The following is a 16262-nucleotide window of genomic DNA, read 5'->3' as shown; positions in this document are numbered from 1 at the left end:
GGGCTTAAAAATATATAATGGATGATCACTTTTAAAATAAAACAACCAGTCACTGAGGAAATACAGTCAATTTACATTTAGTTCCTGGGTTCAAACTTGACATAAGCAAAATATCCCATTCTGGGGGTGGTGGTGTTCTTCCTCAATTTCTTTTTGAATTTTCAAATAATTGTTTTAAACAAGCCCTGCTCCCCTGATAAAATCAACTTTATAATAAATGACACTTTAACTTAGGAAATGTCCTGGTTCTCCCCATAATACTGTGAAATACTGGTTAAGTTTTCACCTTTTATTTTGGATTCTGTATCATCCTACAGGTGGTTATGAAGCAGAATGCTGTCATAGAACATTTGAAACAGAAGAAGACACTGACTCCAGCTGAGAGGGAAGAAAATCAGAGGTGAATGTGCATCACAGTGCATTTGTAGATACCAAATTTTTCATTTATTGCATCTTTTAATAGTTTCATCATGAAATGCTGGTTTGTAAAAACCTGCTTAAAGAAGTGTTACAATATAAAATTGGTTAGACTAACACTTAAAAGTAACTTTCATAATGATCTCTATTTCATCTTCTATATCTCAATTTTTTGATAATATATTTTTAAGTAATGTTACGTATTGTGTTTGAAGCTGGCCAGTTTTTAAACTCAAGTAAAGAAGCACAGAATGGAGAATTAATGCTTCTGCTGCAAAAAAAAGCCTGGATTTTGTTTGTCCTTTATCATGGCCGTGTGTTTCCATTCTTGTCCCTGCACATCCCACTCTACAGAAGGAGCTGGAGAGTTGGAAGACAGATTGACAAACTGAGAGATTTTATGCTTGAAGCTGTTAAACAGAAATTTGGAGTGTTTGTCATTTGTCTTGGGATTATTTTGACTCCTTTTCACACATGCAGTTGCTCCAATTAGATAATCACAAGTGTGTGTCAGATACTGAGAAAAAGATGAGTATGTTCTATAAAATTTTGATCATCAAATCACAAGCTCAGTTGATTACAACACCACCCCTGGGTGCCACTCCTTTACTGTTCACAGTTGCATAAAGAAAAAGATGTATTGGTCATGCTCTTCATTTCATTATGTCAGATAACCAAATAGGTGTTTCGAGTGACAAAAGCCCAATTTAAAGGAAAGATGAAAAAAAAATTAGTTCTAACTAGCTTGGTGATGCAGCTGCTTTTCCATCTCACTGATTTATTCTTCTTCAAAAATACAATATGGGGATCTTTAATCTGTGAAAAAAACAGACAAAACCAAGTGGATACAGGGCAGGTATAAAGAGCAAACTAAACAAAATTGGATGACCCTACAAATATTTATGTACATATTCCATTTGTCATCCAAATCCAGCTGTCTATCAAAGGATAAAATATCTGAGACCACAGAGTTGCCAGCAGCTGCTTGTCCTGGCCATTGCTGTTCTGCTGTTTCCTCTCAGCTCAGTGGGAGTTGTTTTTCATGGTCACTCTGGCAACAAGAAGCATTTGGTTTTCTAATGGTTTTGAAAAAGAATGGGGAAGGGAAAAGTAAATTCAGAAGAACCCAAATACATTCATTTCCTAATTGAAATATAAAGCAAAATAAATAAAAGGTGCAAAACAAGTGAGCAGGAAAATAGATTTATAGTTGAAGGTACAACAAGGAGACAAAAAACTCATCTTGAGCTGTCATTAGTGGAGAAATTGAGAAGTGTTTATAGTGAATTCTATACAGTGAAAAGTGGTTGTCAGTCCTTATGCCAAACACACAAAAGCTTGGTAGTGTTTCACTGGAGCATAGAAATGTCTGTTTTTGAAGAAGTTGCAGGCTTCCAATTCACTTGCATGCATCACACTAAAAACCCAGTTCTTTCAGACCAATTGAGGAAACTGAATTGAGCAAAAATCTCTCTCATCCTACCAAAGCCAAAGCTTTGTTGGGAATCAGATGGGGGAGGGGAGGAACAATTAGTACTCAGATCATTTAAGTGAAATTGGGATTGGCCCTCTGGAGCCTAACAAGGGACTTGATCTCTCCCTGCAGTGCTCTAGTAAATAAGCAGGAGTGGAAGCACTGGGTGTTGCTAAATTTACCTTGTGCATCTTAGGAAATACAATAATGAGCTTGCACTGACTGGAGAATTGATTCTGCATTCTCAACTGGGAATAAACAGGCAGGTCAGCACAATGTCCTTTTCCTTTATTCCTTCCCCAGAATGATTGTGTGCAACCAAGTGATGAAATATATTCTGGATAAGATAGACAAAGAGGAAAAGCAGGCAGCTAAGAAACGGAAGCGAGAGGAGAGCGTGGAGCAGAAGCGGAGCAAACAGAACGCGACCAAGCTCTCAGCTCTGCTGTTCAAGCACAAAGAGCAGCTGAAAGCTGAAATTCTGAAAAAAAGAGCACTTCTGGACAAAGATCTGCAGATTGAAGTGCAGGTAAGGACAGTCTCAAAGGCTAATTTGATGTTAAGCTGGGGAAAGTATCTCTGTGTTAATCTTTGTTTACTTAGTGAGATTTTAAGGAAATTTACAGGAAGAAGCTGTGGTTGTGGATCTCTGCAAAGCTGCTTATACGTCCTTTGAGGGCCTTTTGGTTTACTTCTGGACTGAAATTACCTTCTTTCATGAAACACCTTCTGATAAGTTAAAACCAGTGGGCCAGGAATGTCATCCCTTAATATTATGTGAATTGTGATTGAGAGCATGAAAAAATGCATATTTAAATGGATTTAATTGTTTTCTTTTGCTTAACCTTGGGGATTTTTACCTAAATTTTAACCCTGCCTTGCCATAATCATATGAAGTGCCTCCCTCTATTTATTCATTTAATACACTTCAGGAGGAGCTAAAGAGAGACTTGACTAAAATTAAGAAGGAAAAGGAGCGAGCCCAGGCAGCAGCAGCAGCTGCAGCAGCCGCAGCCGCCGCGGCCGCCGCTGCGCCACCAGCACCGCCACCAGTGCCACCAGCCCCGCCACAGCTGCCAGCTGCCAGTGTCACCTCCTCCTCCTCCACCACTGTCCCCGTGCCAGTCTCCTCCCAGAAGAGGAAACGAGAGGAGGAGAAAGATTCCTCGGCTTCCAAGTCCAAGAAAAAGAAAATGATTTCTACTACCTCAAAGGAAACGAAGAAGGACACAAAGCTTTACTGCATCTGTAAAACGCCTTACGACGAGTCCAAGTGAGTAGCGATGCCCCAGCCCCTCCTGCGTGTCCTCAGCTTCAGGGTTAGAGTCAGCTCTCAGTGCCAGGCAGTGCTAGAAGTGGAGCTAGTGGCAGGTTACTGCAGGGATCACTGAGGTGTAGAGAATAAAGTCTCTATTTCCACTAGCAGTTACAAATATTAACATCCTCGATCGATACTGTTCCTGTGCGTGGTTTATATTTTACTGTTTGCATGTCTCCATCGTGTGACCTTCCTGTCTCACATGCACATACTCCTTTCTTTTTTCCCTCCGCTCTGTTACTCTTTCTTTTGCTGTTTTGCCTCTGCCTCAGAAGCAAGTGACAATTTGGTTTGAGCAATTCCTTCTGAAGAAGCAGTTGATGTTCTTCAGAAATAGCTTCGGTACCGTCTTCCAATAAATGACTTTTTTTGTAAGGCTGTACCAGTAAAGGGGGCTCTGAGTCACTGGACTGCAGTTCACTTTGGACAATGTTTCAGGGAAAATGGTTTCCATGTGTTATTATTTGTATGCTGGGGTTGATAAAAGTGAATATTCAAGCATTTGACAAAGTGAAAACTGCAGCTTTCTGTAGTTTGATTCTGACTGTGAATGAGGACAGGTATTTACACTGTGTGCAGTGCTTGTGGAGAAATGGTGTAAATGCTGGAGTGGAGAATCCAGAGGATTCCAGGGGATAGAGTTACATGTTGCTGCTTTAGCTAGAGGTGACTAACAGTTAGTTATGGTCTTCTCACAGCTGAGAGCTGTGCAGAGATGTATGTATGATAAATTTGACTTTGGGCCAATTCCAAGTGTCAGTAGCCAAAAGTAAGAGCTGGCACTGTTTGATTGTACTTCAAGGGAAACCATAGATCTGGAGTGGTGCATTCACTCCATGGTCATGGTTCTTTGTTCCAAGTTTAGGGCCAGGACTAGGGGACCTCCTGAGGTTCCTTCTAGCCTTGTTTGGGTTTTAATTATGTCTTTTAACAAAGTTGAGATATTTGAGGGTTTTTTCGCCTCGGTTTTGAGTAGCTGTGACCATTGCACTGTGACTTCAGTGTGGGAAATGGGGCTGCTCCTTGGACTGCCAGTGCTGCAGGAGGAGCAGGAGGATGCTGTGGCTGTTCTGGCACTGTCACCTGTGAGAGGTGTCCCCAGCCTCACTTAACTGTGTGTCACCCAGTGTGCTTAGGAGGGACCCTGTTCCCTGATTGTGATTCCAGAGGTTTGTGTGTTACTGCAAATGGACTTAGTGAGTGAGCAAAGGGATCTGTTTGTCAGACTTTATGTTGACTCCAGTGCTCATAGAGTGAATTTTGGTGGCTTGAATTGAGAACTGTGCTTCAGTGCACTGAATAAAACTTCAAGAAAAAAGAAATTTTAATAACTCATTAGTATCTTTAGCAATATGATTGAGCTCTGCTGCTTTGCTTTTTGTGAATTTTAAATTTGATGTTCCTACAAATGATGTCTGTACTGTTGAAGTACAGAATCCTTTTGCTCTTTGGAAAGGAATTAGTCAAGTTTTAAAACAGTTTTCTGAGAATTTTTAAAATTTTTTTTTGTATATATGTAGGATCGTCCTCTTTGTGCTGGTGTCTCTTTTCTACTTCAGAAAAGAAGGGTGTGCTACTTGAAAAGCCAAGTTGTGGTATTTTATGAATACCCTGTGTGTTTTCTTTTGTGCTGTGCATTTTATTGCAGATCTCTTATCTTTAGTTCTCATTCATGATACTCCAGGATTACAGGGATTTGCTGGTACTGTTTTCAAGGATGGTCAGTAGGGATATCTTTCTAAGATTCCTACTGAGATTCCAACTTATTTGTTAAATCATAATGTGGCACCTGCTGCACATTGCAGTGCGAGGTTTGGCATCTCCACCTGGATGCAGATGTGCTCCCACATCCCCGGGAGCAGCCACAGCCCCCCTTGGGAGGTTGTGAGTTGCTGAGAGTTGTCAGAATCTGTCTGGCTGTTCTTTATGGAAATTGGGTTGTGTGATATTTATTTTGGGATTTACCTGACTGAAAAACAAGAGAAAAGAGAGTGTCCAGGATGTGTGCAGAGGCCCAGGAAATCAGAGATGCTTCCTGAGGAACAGTAGCTGCTGCCCTGTGGGTGCTGTGGTGTCCCCAGGGTGTTGCCTGCAGGCTGTCAGGGTGTCAGGACCTGCCAGGGGTTGGGGTCTCCAAAATCAGGAGGATGGAGGCTCTGAGTCCGCTTGCTTTTGCTCAGGCAGAGAGAATGGATGTGAACGTCGCCCATGTGGCTGTCACTGGTCACAGGTGTGTTCTGAGAGATCCATACACCAGTTACAAACATCCTGGCATAATATTTTACACTTTTGTCACATCATTCTGTGCAAGGTCCCATCCCCATGATTCTGTCCCTGGTTCCCTTCACTTTGTGTCATACCATACCTGGTTCTGTCACACAGCTGTGTCTGAGAGGAGACATTATTCACTCCAAATCCCACTTTGTCACAGTTTGAAGTAGTTTATTATCAGTTTTTTCAGTGCACACTCCCCAGAAAAAGAAACCACCAAGATTTAAAATTGACAATCATGCCCTGACCCCATTTTCTTTGGTATCATGTTACACCAAGGTGTACCTACACACTGCTGGTTGCATGTTCTTGTAGTGTACTCGTAACTCCTAGTTGGTGTTTGCGCTTTGCTTTTGTTTTTTAAATTAACTGAGACCTACATTTTCAAACCTTAAGGAAATGTTTCAGTGGCTTTTGAGCTGCAATGTTGAAAATGTAAACCTTTTCCTTTGGCCTTGTCTTTTTGTGCCTTTGACAGTTTTTCACACACGCCTTGAAGTCAGTAGATTTTTAGCCCATAGCTTTGTCAAAGTCTGGTTACATATTAATATGTACATATTAATACACGTGCATTTCGATGAATTGTCAAATTAAAATTGACCCAAGTGACCTTACTGCCAGTCTAGCTGCAGCATGAGTTGTTAGTTTGTAAGGAATAGGGAGCAGGGAAGCTGAGACTGAAGGTAGCCCAGCATCAAATGCATCAGACAGAAATGCAGGGAAAAGTGCCATGCCATTTGAAATGACAATTACATTGTCATTTTCATTGTGAACACTTTTAGGTTCTATATTGGCTGTGATCTTTGTACTAACTGGTATCATGGAGAATGTGTTGGAATCACAGAAAAGGAGGCTAAGAAAATGGATGTGTACATCTGTAATGAGTGTAAACGGGCACAAGAGGGCAGCAGTGAGGAGTTGTACTGTATCTGCAGAACACCTTATGATGAGTCGCAGTGAGTTCGGATAAGAACCTCTTATTCCATGTCTAGGTAGCAAAACTGCTCTGACTGTGCTTTCCTGTTCCTTGCAAAGAGTAAAAAACGAGTTATTCTGCATATATTGTATTCATTCGTAATACAAATTGCTTTCCAGTAATTGTCTCCCCCTCCCGAATGTTTCTGTTCAGTAAATGTTTAGGAAAAGTGAAGTCCCTCAGGGCAGTCAAAATGTATTGTGGTTTTTCTTTTTAACAAACTACTAAAACACCATGTACTTTTAAATTGGGATTTCTTTTCTTTTTTTATTTTATTTTCTTCACCAGGGGATGGTTAGAAAGACTAAAAGACAAACGCTGTATTTAGTGGATTTTTTTGTGCTTTAATCTGATCTGGCTGGGAAATATAATTTTAGTATGGGGGGGTATATGGTTGGTATATGATCATATATGTGTGAATTGTATACACTTTTTACTGTAAGGCTTTGTGTCATAGAATACTCCCTCTGTACTGTTACAAGGCTGAAGCTTCCATATGAACAGGGCTTGTATGGAGTGAAACAAGCCCTGGTTGTAGTCCAGTTTGTGCAAAATGCATCTTGAATTGGTTTGGATACTGGCTGGGTGAGGCTTCTGGCTTTACACTGTTCCTTTCATCTCTAAAGCAGAGGAATTTTTTTTGAAATCTTGATTTCTAGAAAGTATAAAATCTAGGAATGTGTTTTGAAATGGTCTGTAAATACAAAAGCAGTTGGAGTAGAATTTGTCACTCTGAAATCTGACATTACCTGTTGTTTTGAATCGTGCCAAGTATCTGCTTGTGTGCAGGGGATGGCAGGTTTATTTGTTAAATGTGAGCTGGATTTGAGGCAGATGAAGGCTCTGACTCTTGGTTTGGCCCTTGCAGGTTTTACATTGGCTGTGACCGGTGTCAGAACTGGTACCACGGGCGCTGCGTGGGCATCCTGCAGAGCGAGGCCGACCTCATCGACGAGTACGTGTGCCCCCAGTGCCAGTCCACTGAGGATGCCATGACTGTGCTCAGCCCCCTCACTGACAAGGACTATGAAGGCTTGAGGAGGGTCCTGCGCTCCTTGCAGGTGAGGATGAGGATGGCAGCACCAGGGAGTGGGACAGACCCAGTGGGGCTGGGAGGAACAGGGGGATTTCTTCTTATTAGCTCTGAAATTTGGGGAACAGCAAAGCTGTGCCAGCTGCAAACCTGCTTGGTGTTACTGTGCTGGGGAATAGTTACAATAATTAGTAAATCACTGCTCCTGAGTGGATGAAACTAAACAATTCCTGCAGTGAAAGGCTTTTAAAGGAAGCAGATTTAGAATCCCAAAAGGCAGAGTGGGAGCCCACCTGCACAGGGTATGGAAGGTGCAATGTTCTGTTCTCAGATCAGTTTTCTGTGGATTGTGATCCACACTTCCTTACTTTAATTGAGATTTCAGAAGTGTTCTCACAGGGATCATTATCAGCATGTAACTGATGGCATCCTCACAATAAGAATGATGTACACTGTCTGATATTTCTGGTTTATCTGTCACTCCCAAATAGGCTTTTCTGCTACAACTATAAGGAATTTTTAAGAATTCTGGTAAAATTCTTAAAATTATGATAACAGAAATCCTGTAAGTAATATTTTGCATTATCCTGTATTTTACATACATTTATAAAAGTGTATTAATTTCAGGGTACTTGGAAGCACTCTCAGTAAATTCATGCCATACTTTTCCATGCAGCCTGTTCAGCACAGCATCCTGTTATGTCTGAATTTCAGTTTCCTGTTTTGAAGCCCAACTGCTGGGTCACTGACATTTAAAACTTTACCCAATCATCAGATGAGAACTGGTTCCTTTTCATAGAATGCTGCACTTCTTCCTGAAATTCAACTCCAGACCCCAACAGATAAAAGGATGAAAATATTTACCTATTAGTAGTGCCTGATTTAACCTAATTGCATGTTTTCATTGTCTCCTGTTTCCCTGCCAGGCTCACAAGATGGCATGGCCATTCCTAGAGCCAGTAGATCCCAACGATGCCCCAGATTATTATGGTGTCATCAAAGAACCAATGGGTAAGTGTTGGTGAGAGCAGCCTCAGTGAGGGGGTTTGGCCTTTGGAATAAGAAGTCATTAATTTAATTATAATTAATTTCCTGCTGACCACCTCCGGCTATATTTTGCAAAATACCCAGGTTAGGCAGGTGAAACCCTGTGATTCTCACTGGTACATTCAGGAGTTCTGAGGGCTGTTTTATCTGCTCCCAGGGTGACTCCTCCACCCTAAATGCTGCAGTCCTAAGGATGAATGTGGAAGTCAGTGCAGCAATAGGAGAGAATTCATGATTTTAAATTTCTGTATTCAAAGAGGAATATTTTTTTCTGTCTTTGTACTGAACTCCTCCTCCAAAGGTTGAGATGTGCACTCCAGAGGCTGAGGAGGAGGTGATGCTATGGAAGTGTGACAAGCACCCTAAGATGAAGTTCAAAATTATCTTCATCTGACTTCATAGTATAGTAAATTTTGTATTATGTGTAAATTGTCCTTAAAGCTGCAGGGAAAAAAAGGATTCAGATGTTGTGAATGTGGGCAGAGTGGAAGGGGAGATGCTGCAGCATTCCAGTGCTTTAATTTGATCTTCTTAGAGCTCACCAGTTAAAACTGGATAAGCACTTGCATGTGAAACCTCCTAGGAAAATCCACCTCCTGACAGAAGTGGTGTTGGGAATGTTATTTCTTTCCTTACAGTATTGAACCAATGCCTTTCCAGGTCTCTAAATGAGAGCCAGTGTGTCATTGGGGCTTTCTCACCTACTCCTTACTCATCCTAGAAATAGGAAAGTTCAGTTTATATCTTGGCAAACATGTTTTGGTATTTTGACTGAAAATAATATTTTGTTTAGGAATTGTGTCCTTTTCCTGTTCCAAAGTTTTGGGCTGTGCTGTTATGACAATGCTGAACAACTCTTATTCCATGATAGATGGGTTAAAATTTATAAGGAAAGCTCAAATAACAGTATGGAGCAAACAAAAGTGCATTTAGCCCTTTCTGACTTAAATAGGGGGAGAAGACATTTGTAGTACAAGTAAATCTGAGTAAAATACACCAGATAATGCAGATCTATCTGCAGTTGTTTGCACAGGTTCTGGCATCACTGGCATTTCAAAATAAGCACCTCAAGGCATTTTCCAAGGGCAGATAGTTGTTTTTCTGGCTAAAGTACCACTAGACACTTACTCGGCTGTATTTATATTTGACAGGTTTTGTTTTTAATTGATATTTGCATTAGAATGTGACAATTACTACTCACATCACCATTTCTGTTTCCTTAATGTGTCTGGTCAGTAAGGATGAGAGCTCTGGCATTTTGCATGACCCTGCTCTTGAAATCTTTCATTTGTGCCATGTGTAATGTGCACATGCCCATGAGAATTGATAGCTCGTTCAAAGCAAGGCAGAAATGCAAAGAATAATCAGTAGGTGGTGGCTGTTCCATGTCCAGGGTACCTGGATCCTCATTGTCTGACCTTTTCCCTTGATTTCTTCAGAAGAAGTGGGAGCTCCTTGCAAAGGTTTTCCCTGGTTATTCTTGCATTTTATTGAATTTAACTGCACACAACATATCCACACCCAAGGGTCTGGGCTGAGGGAGAGCTGCTGCTGTCACCAGTCACAACCAGAACTCCTGGAAAATCCTCTAACCTGGATAATGCCTTGTTTCCCACAGTCTTGACAATATAGATTTCTGTTTAGGATGAAAGTCTCTCATTGAAATAATCTTTGGTTTCTTTCAAGACCTTGCTACCATGGAAGAAAGAATCCTGAAACGTTACTACAAAAAGGTGACGGAGTTTGTGGCAGACATGACCAAAATTTTTGATAACTGCCGTTACTACAATCCCAGTGACTCCCCTTTCTACCAGTGTGCAGAAGTTCTCGAGTCTTTCTTTGTACAGAAACTAAAAGGATTTAAGGCAAGCAGGTAAGCTGGAGTGTTCCTACCCACAGGTGTTGTGCTGAAATCTCCTTTCTAAGTTTATCTTGTATTTGCACAGGGATTTGCTCCTCCATGTGCTTTCCTGGAAAATTTGTTCAAAATTAAGGCTTAAATATGATTTCATGAAGGTTACTTTGGAATGTTTATTCAAAAGGAACTGTTAAAATTTTGGGTGGTATCATGAATTTGTGAAATTTGAGTGATGCTTCAACTCATTGCTGCAGAAAAATTAATAATTTCTGATCAGGACAAATGTTGTGCCTGAGTTGTGCTGATGTTCTACTCTGCAGTAAATACTTTTCATATTAGTAAGAGACAATCCTGCTGTGAAGTTCATAATCCAGTGAAAAAATTAAAATATTTCAGTGTTACTCCTTCTCTCCTCTTTCTAATTTACCACCTAGTAAGCTTTAAAGTAGGGTATGGAAAATGGAACATAATGCAAAATTTACCTTTCAAAATTAAGCTTTTAATTTTTTTTTTTTTTTACTGAAGAAGGGCTGATATAGAGTGTTTCCCTTACATAGACATTCCCACAAAAGAATATCCATTTTTCTTTCCAGTTCAATACTGTAATAATGATTTTTGTCAGGTAGTTTTCAACCCATGTTTGTGTCACTGCCATGAGCTGGGTCCCTGAGCTCGCCCCTGATTTCACTGCTGCATCTTTTTGTTCTTATTTTTCATTTATACCATCCATCTTCTTTCTTTTCTTGCAGATTGTGATATCTTTAGTCTGAACTTTTTAACTGGAATCAGAACTGGATGTTGGGGTCACTTTCTTTTATTGTACAATCCAATGACATTAAACTGCCCTAAAAATCCAGACCATTTGTATAAAAAGTAAATGTTGTTTCTGTTGCCAGCAGTCACACTGCTGAACATAATTGTATTAACAAAAAACTTGTTCCTTTCCTCAAATACTGTATTGAGAAAAATGAAAAATTCATCGTGGAAACCTTGTATTTTATTGTTTTAGTTTAAGTCATTAATAAAACTGTGAATTCAAAGAGGAGTTTTGCTGAACTCTGCTTAGAAAAATGTGATTTTAACATGCCTGTTCAGTTTTTTCCTATTAAGTTAATCCAAAGACTTATTGAATAAATTTAAGTAAAGTAGACCTTATTATAAATATTAAAAACTAAAAATGTCTTTTTTCTTTCCTTTTGAGGGACTACTATTATGTAAATATGTGAGTAAAACTGATTTCAGGCATTTTGGAATATCCCAGTGACACACTGCATTTTCCAAGTACTGAAATATTTTTATTCTGGAGGAGAAAATGGGCTTAAAATTCAGAGCAAGATTTATTATTTTTTCTGAAGGGGGAAAAAAAATAAATGAAAGCAACATGGTGGTAATTCCCTTATTGTGATTTATTTTTGGCTACACCTTGCAGCAACTGTGTTCTCCAAACTGAAGGGTTCTTAATTCTTCACTTTTTTCTGTATTCTGCAGGTCCCATAACAACAAACTGCAGTCTACAGCTTCTTAGAGTTCAGCGTGTTAACCAAACACACGAGCAAGGACCTGGTTGTCTGACAATTTTTAATTAAGGAGCCAGATGTTTTTAGTCAGGTTATCCTGACAAGACTCGATGTAAACTGCGTTTTTATTGGTCACAACAGTCAAATTATATTCTTGGCTTATTTTGTCCAAAGGACAAAGAAATAAAAATCAGCAGCACCACTTTCTTGTCAAGATCAAATTGTTGTACTATTGTGGCAGAAGCAGGAAAACTTTGTTTTGTTGAAGGAGAGAGAGAAAGAGAGCAAGAAAAAAGATACAGTAAATGGGGTCACGTTTAACTCCATGGAAATGCCACGTCTGTTCTTCAGTGAAGAAGCTGGTTTAAAGTCCACACAGAAAACTTTGACTGTATTTATTTATTGTTGCAAAAAAGACGCTTTTTTATTGCTGCCCTCATTTGTCAGCTAATTATTTTTTCTTATAAAATCCAGCCCTGGTTCCATGTAATCCATTCTGTATCTTAACATGATTCCTGTAGGTAAAAGTACAAGAAGACCTCTAGATGTCTTTTCTTTCTATGAAAGGAGCTGCTATGTACACATGTGCACACACACAGGACTGGGAATCAACAAGGAGTTTATCATTCATGGTAGATAAAAACAAGCTTGCATAAAATTTGGGCTGAGTGGTCATGGACTACAGACTCTGTTGCCTTGAATATAACAAACAGTACAATTTGTCATTTACTCTGCACCAGACTGAACTGAGTAAAATCTATTTGAAGGTATCTTGTTTGTAAACATTTGTCAGATTCTAATTTTTTTTTTCTTTTGTATTAAAATTCAAAATATGGATGTATATGAAACAAAATAAATGGAGATCATTGTTCTCCCCACAGCAGTAGGTGTGTTTGAGTGTGCGCTGCCACGTGTGGGAGACACTGTGGGGATCTGTGCAGGGATTGCCAGGAGCAGGGGTGGGATGGCCAAGGAGTGGGATCCAACCCCATCAGACATTCCAGGGGCCTGAAGGACTGTCCAGGAGGGACAGGGCAGGAGCTGTTGGTGGTTCCAGTCTTGTTATCCCCATCAGACATTCCCACAAGGTGTCTGAAGGATTGTCCAGGAGGGACAGGGCAGGAGCTGTTTGTGGTTCCAGCCCTGACTGTCCAGGTGAGACAGGGCAGGAGCTGTTTGTGGTTCCAGCCCTGTTATCCTGTCAGACATTCCCAAAGGATGCCTGAAGGAATGTCCAGCTGGGCCAGGGCAGGAGATGTTTGTGGTTCCAGCCCTGTTATCCTGTCAGACATTCCTACAAGGTGTCTGAAGGACTGTGCAGCTGGGCCAGGGCAGGAGCTGTTTGTGTTCCAGCCCTGACTGTCCAGGTGAGACAGGGCAGGAGCTGTTTGTGGTTCCAGCTCTGTTATCCTGTCAGACATTCCCACAAGGTGTCTGAAGGACTGTCCAGGAGGGACAGGGCAGGAGCTGTTTGTGTTCCAGCCCTGACTGTCCAGGTGAGACAGGGCAGGAGATGTTTGTGGTTCCAGCCGTGTTATCCTGTCAGACATTCCCAAAGGATGCCTGAAGGACTGTCCAGCTGGGCCAGGGCGGCAGATGTTTATGGTTCCAGCTCTGTTATCCCCATCAGACATTCCCAAAGGATGCCTGAAGCACTGTCCAGCTGGGCCAGGGCAGGAGCTGTTGGTGAGGTTTTCCTGCCCTGACTGTCCAGCTGGGCCAGGGCAGGAACAGTTTGTGGTTCCAGCCCTGACTGTCCAGCTGGACCAGGGCAGGAGCTGTTGGTGAGGTTTTCCTGCCCTGACTGTCCAGCTGGGCCAGGGCAGGAACAGTTTGTGGTTCCAGCCCTGACTGTCCAGCTGGACCAGGGCAGGAGCTGTTGGTGAGGTTTTCCTGCCCTGACTGTCCAGCTGGGCCAGGGCAGGAACAGTTTGTGGTTCCAGCCCTGACTGTCCAGCTGGACCAGGGCAGGAGCTGTTGGTGAGGTTTTCCTGCCCTGACTGTCCAGCTGGGCCAGGGCAGGAGCTGTTGGTGAGGTTTTCCTGCCCTGACTGTCCAGCTGGGCCAAGGAAGGAGCTGTTGGTGAGGTTTTCCTGCCCACTGGAGCTCAGTGACCTTTGCCAGGTGCTCTGGGAATGTGGAGCACCCCCTGTCATTGTGTCCCTGGGGCTCCTGGGCTGCCCTGAGGGTGAAGTGCAGCCCAAGAAGATGCCAGCTGCAGATGAGGAGGCTTTTCCTTCCCTGTGTGTGACTGACTTGCTCTGGTCCCTGTCTGTAGCTCCCAGCCTGGTTTCTCTGCAGCTCCTCACCCACCTGAGCAGCTTTTGCACTAACTCACAGTCAACTTCTGTTCTCCAGTGGTTTGGGATTTACCTGATTTATGGATAAGCTCCTTTTGGGTTTAACCTCACACCTTGCTATGCAAGAACCTCTTCTGTTATTTTTCTTAAAAAAGATGTTGCTACTGACCACCCTTTCTTACACTTCCAGCTCAGGTGTTCAGGTTCTTCTGGGGGGATTTTCTCTACTAAAAACCCGTGTGTTTTTGTACATACAAATGTTGTCATTTAACCAATCTGTGAAAATTACTAATTGTTCAGTGTGAAAACAATAATCCATTTATGCTTCTGAAAGTCAAAGAAGAGTAGTTGCATTTAGGTTATGTTGTCCTTTGAAGTTTTAAAAAAATGCTGCATATTGTAAGCATTGTGTTTTAATGGGACAAGGAGAAATCTCACCTTTACCAGCACTGGGGCATATCCTGCATCTCATCCCAACTTCTCAGCATTTCTGTACTATTTATTCATACCTAACTCCATATTGACATGGTTGAAACCTTTCCTACCTGTAGGCAATAGATTGCTGTTTTTAACAAATTGTGGCAAAATGAAGAGTACTTTTTTGTACCTTATAGGACACATCATCCTAGACAAATAAAGTAATGTGTTTGACATGGATTTGGTGGTGTTTCTAATGAAACATTGATCATGTTCTTGGATATAGGTCTTGGCTTTGCCAGATCATATGTAACTGTGGATCAGGTTGATTAGGGAAATAATCCATCCATGCAAATTAATGCTGCTGATTAATCACCCAACCCAAGCCATTCTGTGATTCCATGAGAGCCTGTTTCAGTGTGTTCAGTGTCCATTGGGCAGGTCAAGGTACTTCTCTGGATTTGCTAGTGGTGATGTTTTATAGTTAAATGCTGTTACAGAAAATAAATCACTTGTAATTAATCCCCACCTGCCATCAAGCATAAAGTTCATAAGATTTGTGATCTCTGCTCACTCCTTGTCTTCTTTGTATTTTATAAATTATTGCAACAGTTGTTTTGAAATGGTCATATGTTGTGAGATATTGATAATGTGAGCTGTGCCAACTTGATTTTCCTTTTCTGTCTCTTCAAATTTGAAGCAGTTATCCTCAGTCTCAGCTTGGTTCATGCAGAAAATAATGGGAGATTTAAAGTACAGTAAGAAGTTGGGCTTACCCAAAAGCCTTGAGGACTTTATCCTGGACAGACAGGGTGAGAACAGTTATTCCCTTACACCCAGATTTCTGTGTGGTGGCAACAGAATTTTCCATACTTATCCTGCTGGAAAGAAAATTACTGACTGTGAGGTACCAGAATTACCATGGCAGCTGTTGAGTGTGAGTGCCATCCCATTCCCAGTGTGGTTATTGCTGGGAGGGGTTTGGAATAGCAAGTGCAAGACTGGAAATCCTCTCAATCTGGAATTGTTGTTGTGTTTAGGATGCGAGGAGCCTGGTGACAACAGTCCTGCTGTGCTCCAGCCCTGTCTCAGTGGGGCTGTGGCACACAGGGATTTGTTCCTCAGCTGCTTGGGAACATTTTAAGGAGGAATTTTCCAGTCGAGAAGGGAAAGGTAAGAGGACTTGGTAGTAACGCAGGAGGAGATCATGTGGTAAATCACTTTTCAGGCTCCCAGAGCAACATCTGTATCCCAGTGTTTTGTGTCAGTTGTGGGCACTGAACTCTGCTTTGGGATGTCCTTACTCTGTGTTTGTCCCTCCCCAGGCAGGCACAGGCTGGGTTTGTGCCCACACCTCCCTGGGCTGCAGCAGGATAACGGGAAAGGGGCTCAGCTCTGGGGGATGCCTGGAGGAGCTGCTGCTTAGCCCCGGACTTCCCTGAAAATAGAAACAAAGAAACTCGAGATGCACATGTAACCCTTCCTCCTTCTGTCCTCCCAGTCACTCCAGAGCTTTGATTCACTGCCAGAACAGTTCTTCTGCCAAAACAAAACCCCCTCAGATTTTCTCAGGAAAATTCCATCCATCCATGCTGTGCTCCATGCAAAGTCTTTCACATACCAAAAGTGAGACA

The 16262-nt window shown here is 41.7% G+C and overlaps 1 protein-coding gene across 9 annotated transcripts in view; it reads left to right on the top strand.

The window, feature by feature from the left end:
* The window catches only part of BPTF (bromodomain PHD finger transcription factor), a 55168-nt gene extending 42374 nt beyond the window's left edge, over positions 1-12794 (top strand). For 7 of the 9 annotated variants that reach the window (XM_074554883.1, XM_074554884.1, XM_074554880.1 and 4 more), the window contains 8 exons: positions 318-400; positions 2195-2420; positions 2824-3164; positions 6263-6436; positions 7325-7517; positions 8416-8500; positions 10223-10409; positions 11883-12794. In XM_074554883.1, the coding sequence (XP_074410984.1) occupies positions 318-400; positions 2195-2420; positions 2824-3164; positions 6263-6436; positions 7325-7517; positions 8416-8500; positions 10223-10409; positions 11883-11919 (1326 nt within the window). In that variant the 3' untranslated portion in view covers positions 11920-12794. The remainder of the gene's footprint in view (positions 1-317; positions 401-2194; positions 2421-2823; positions 3165-6262; positions 6437-7324; positions 7518-8415; positions 8501-10222; positions 10410-11882) is intronic. The other 2 variants (XM_074554885.1, XM_074554882.1) reach the window with 1 other exon arrangement.
* The last annotated feature ends 3468 nt before the right edge of the window (positions 12795-16262 follow it).

Source organism: Zonotrichia albicollis, chromosome 19 (assembly GCF_047830755.1).
Source record: "Zonotrichia albicollis isolate bZonAlb1 chromosome 19, bZonAlb1.hap1, whole genome shotgun sequence".
In the NCBI taxonomy this organism is placed as follows: Eukaryota; Metazoa; Chordata; class Aves; order Passeriformes; family Passerellidae; genus Zonotrichia; species Zonotrichia albicollis.
This window is presented reverse-complemented; position numbering and strand designations above follow the sequence as displayed.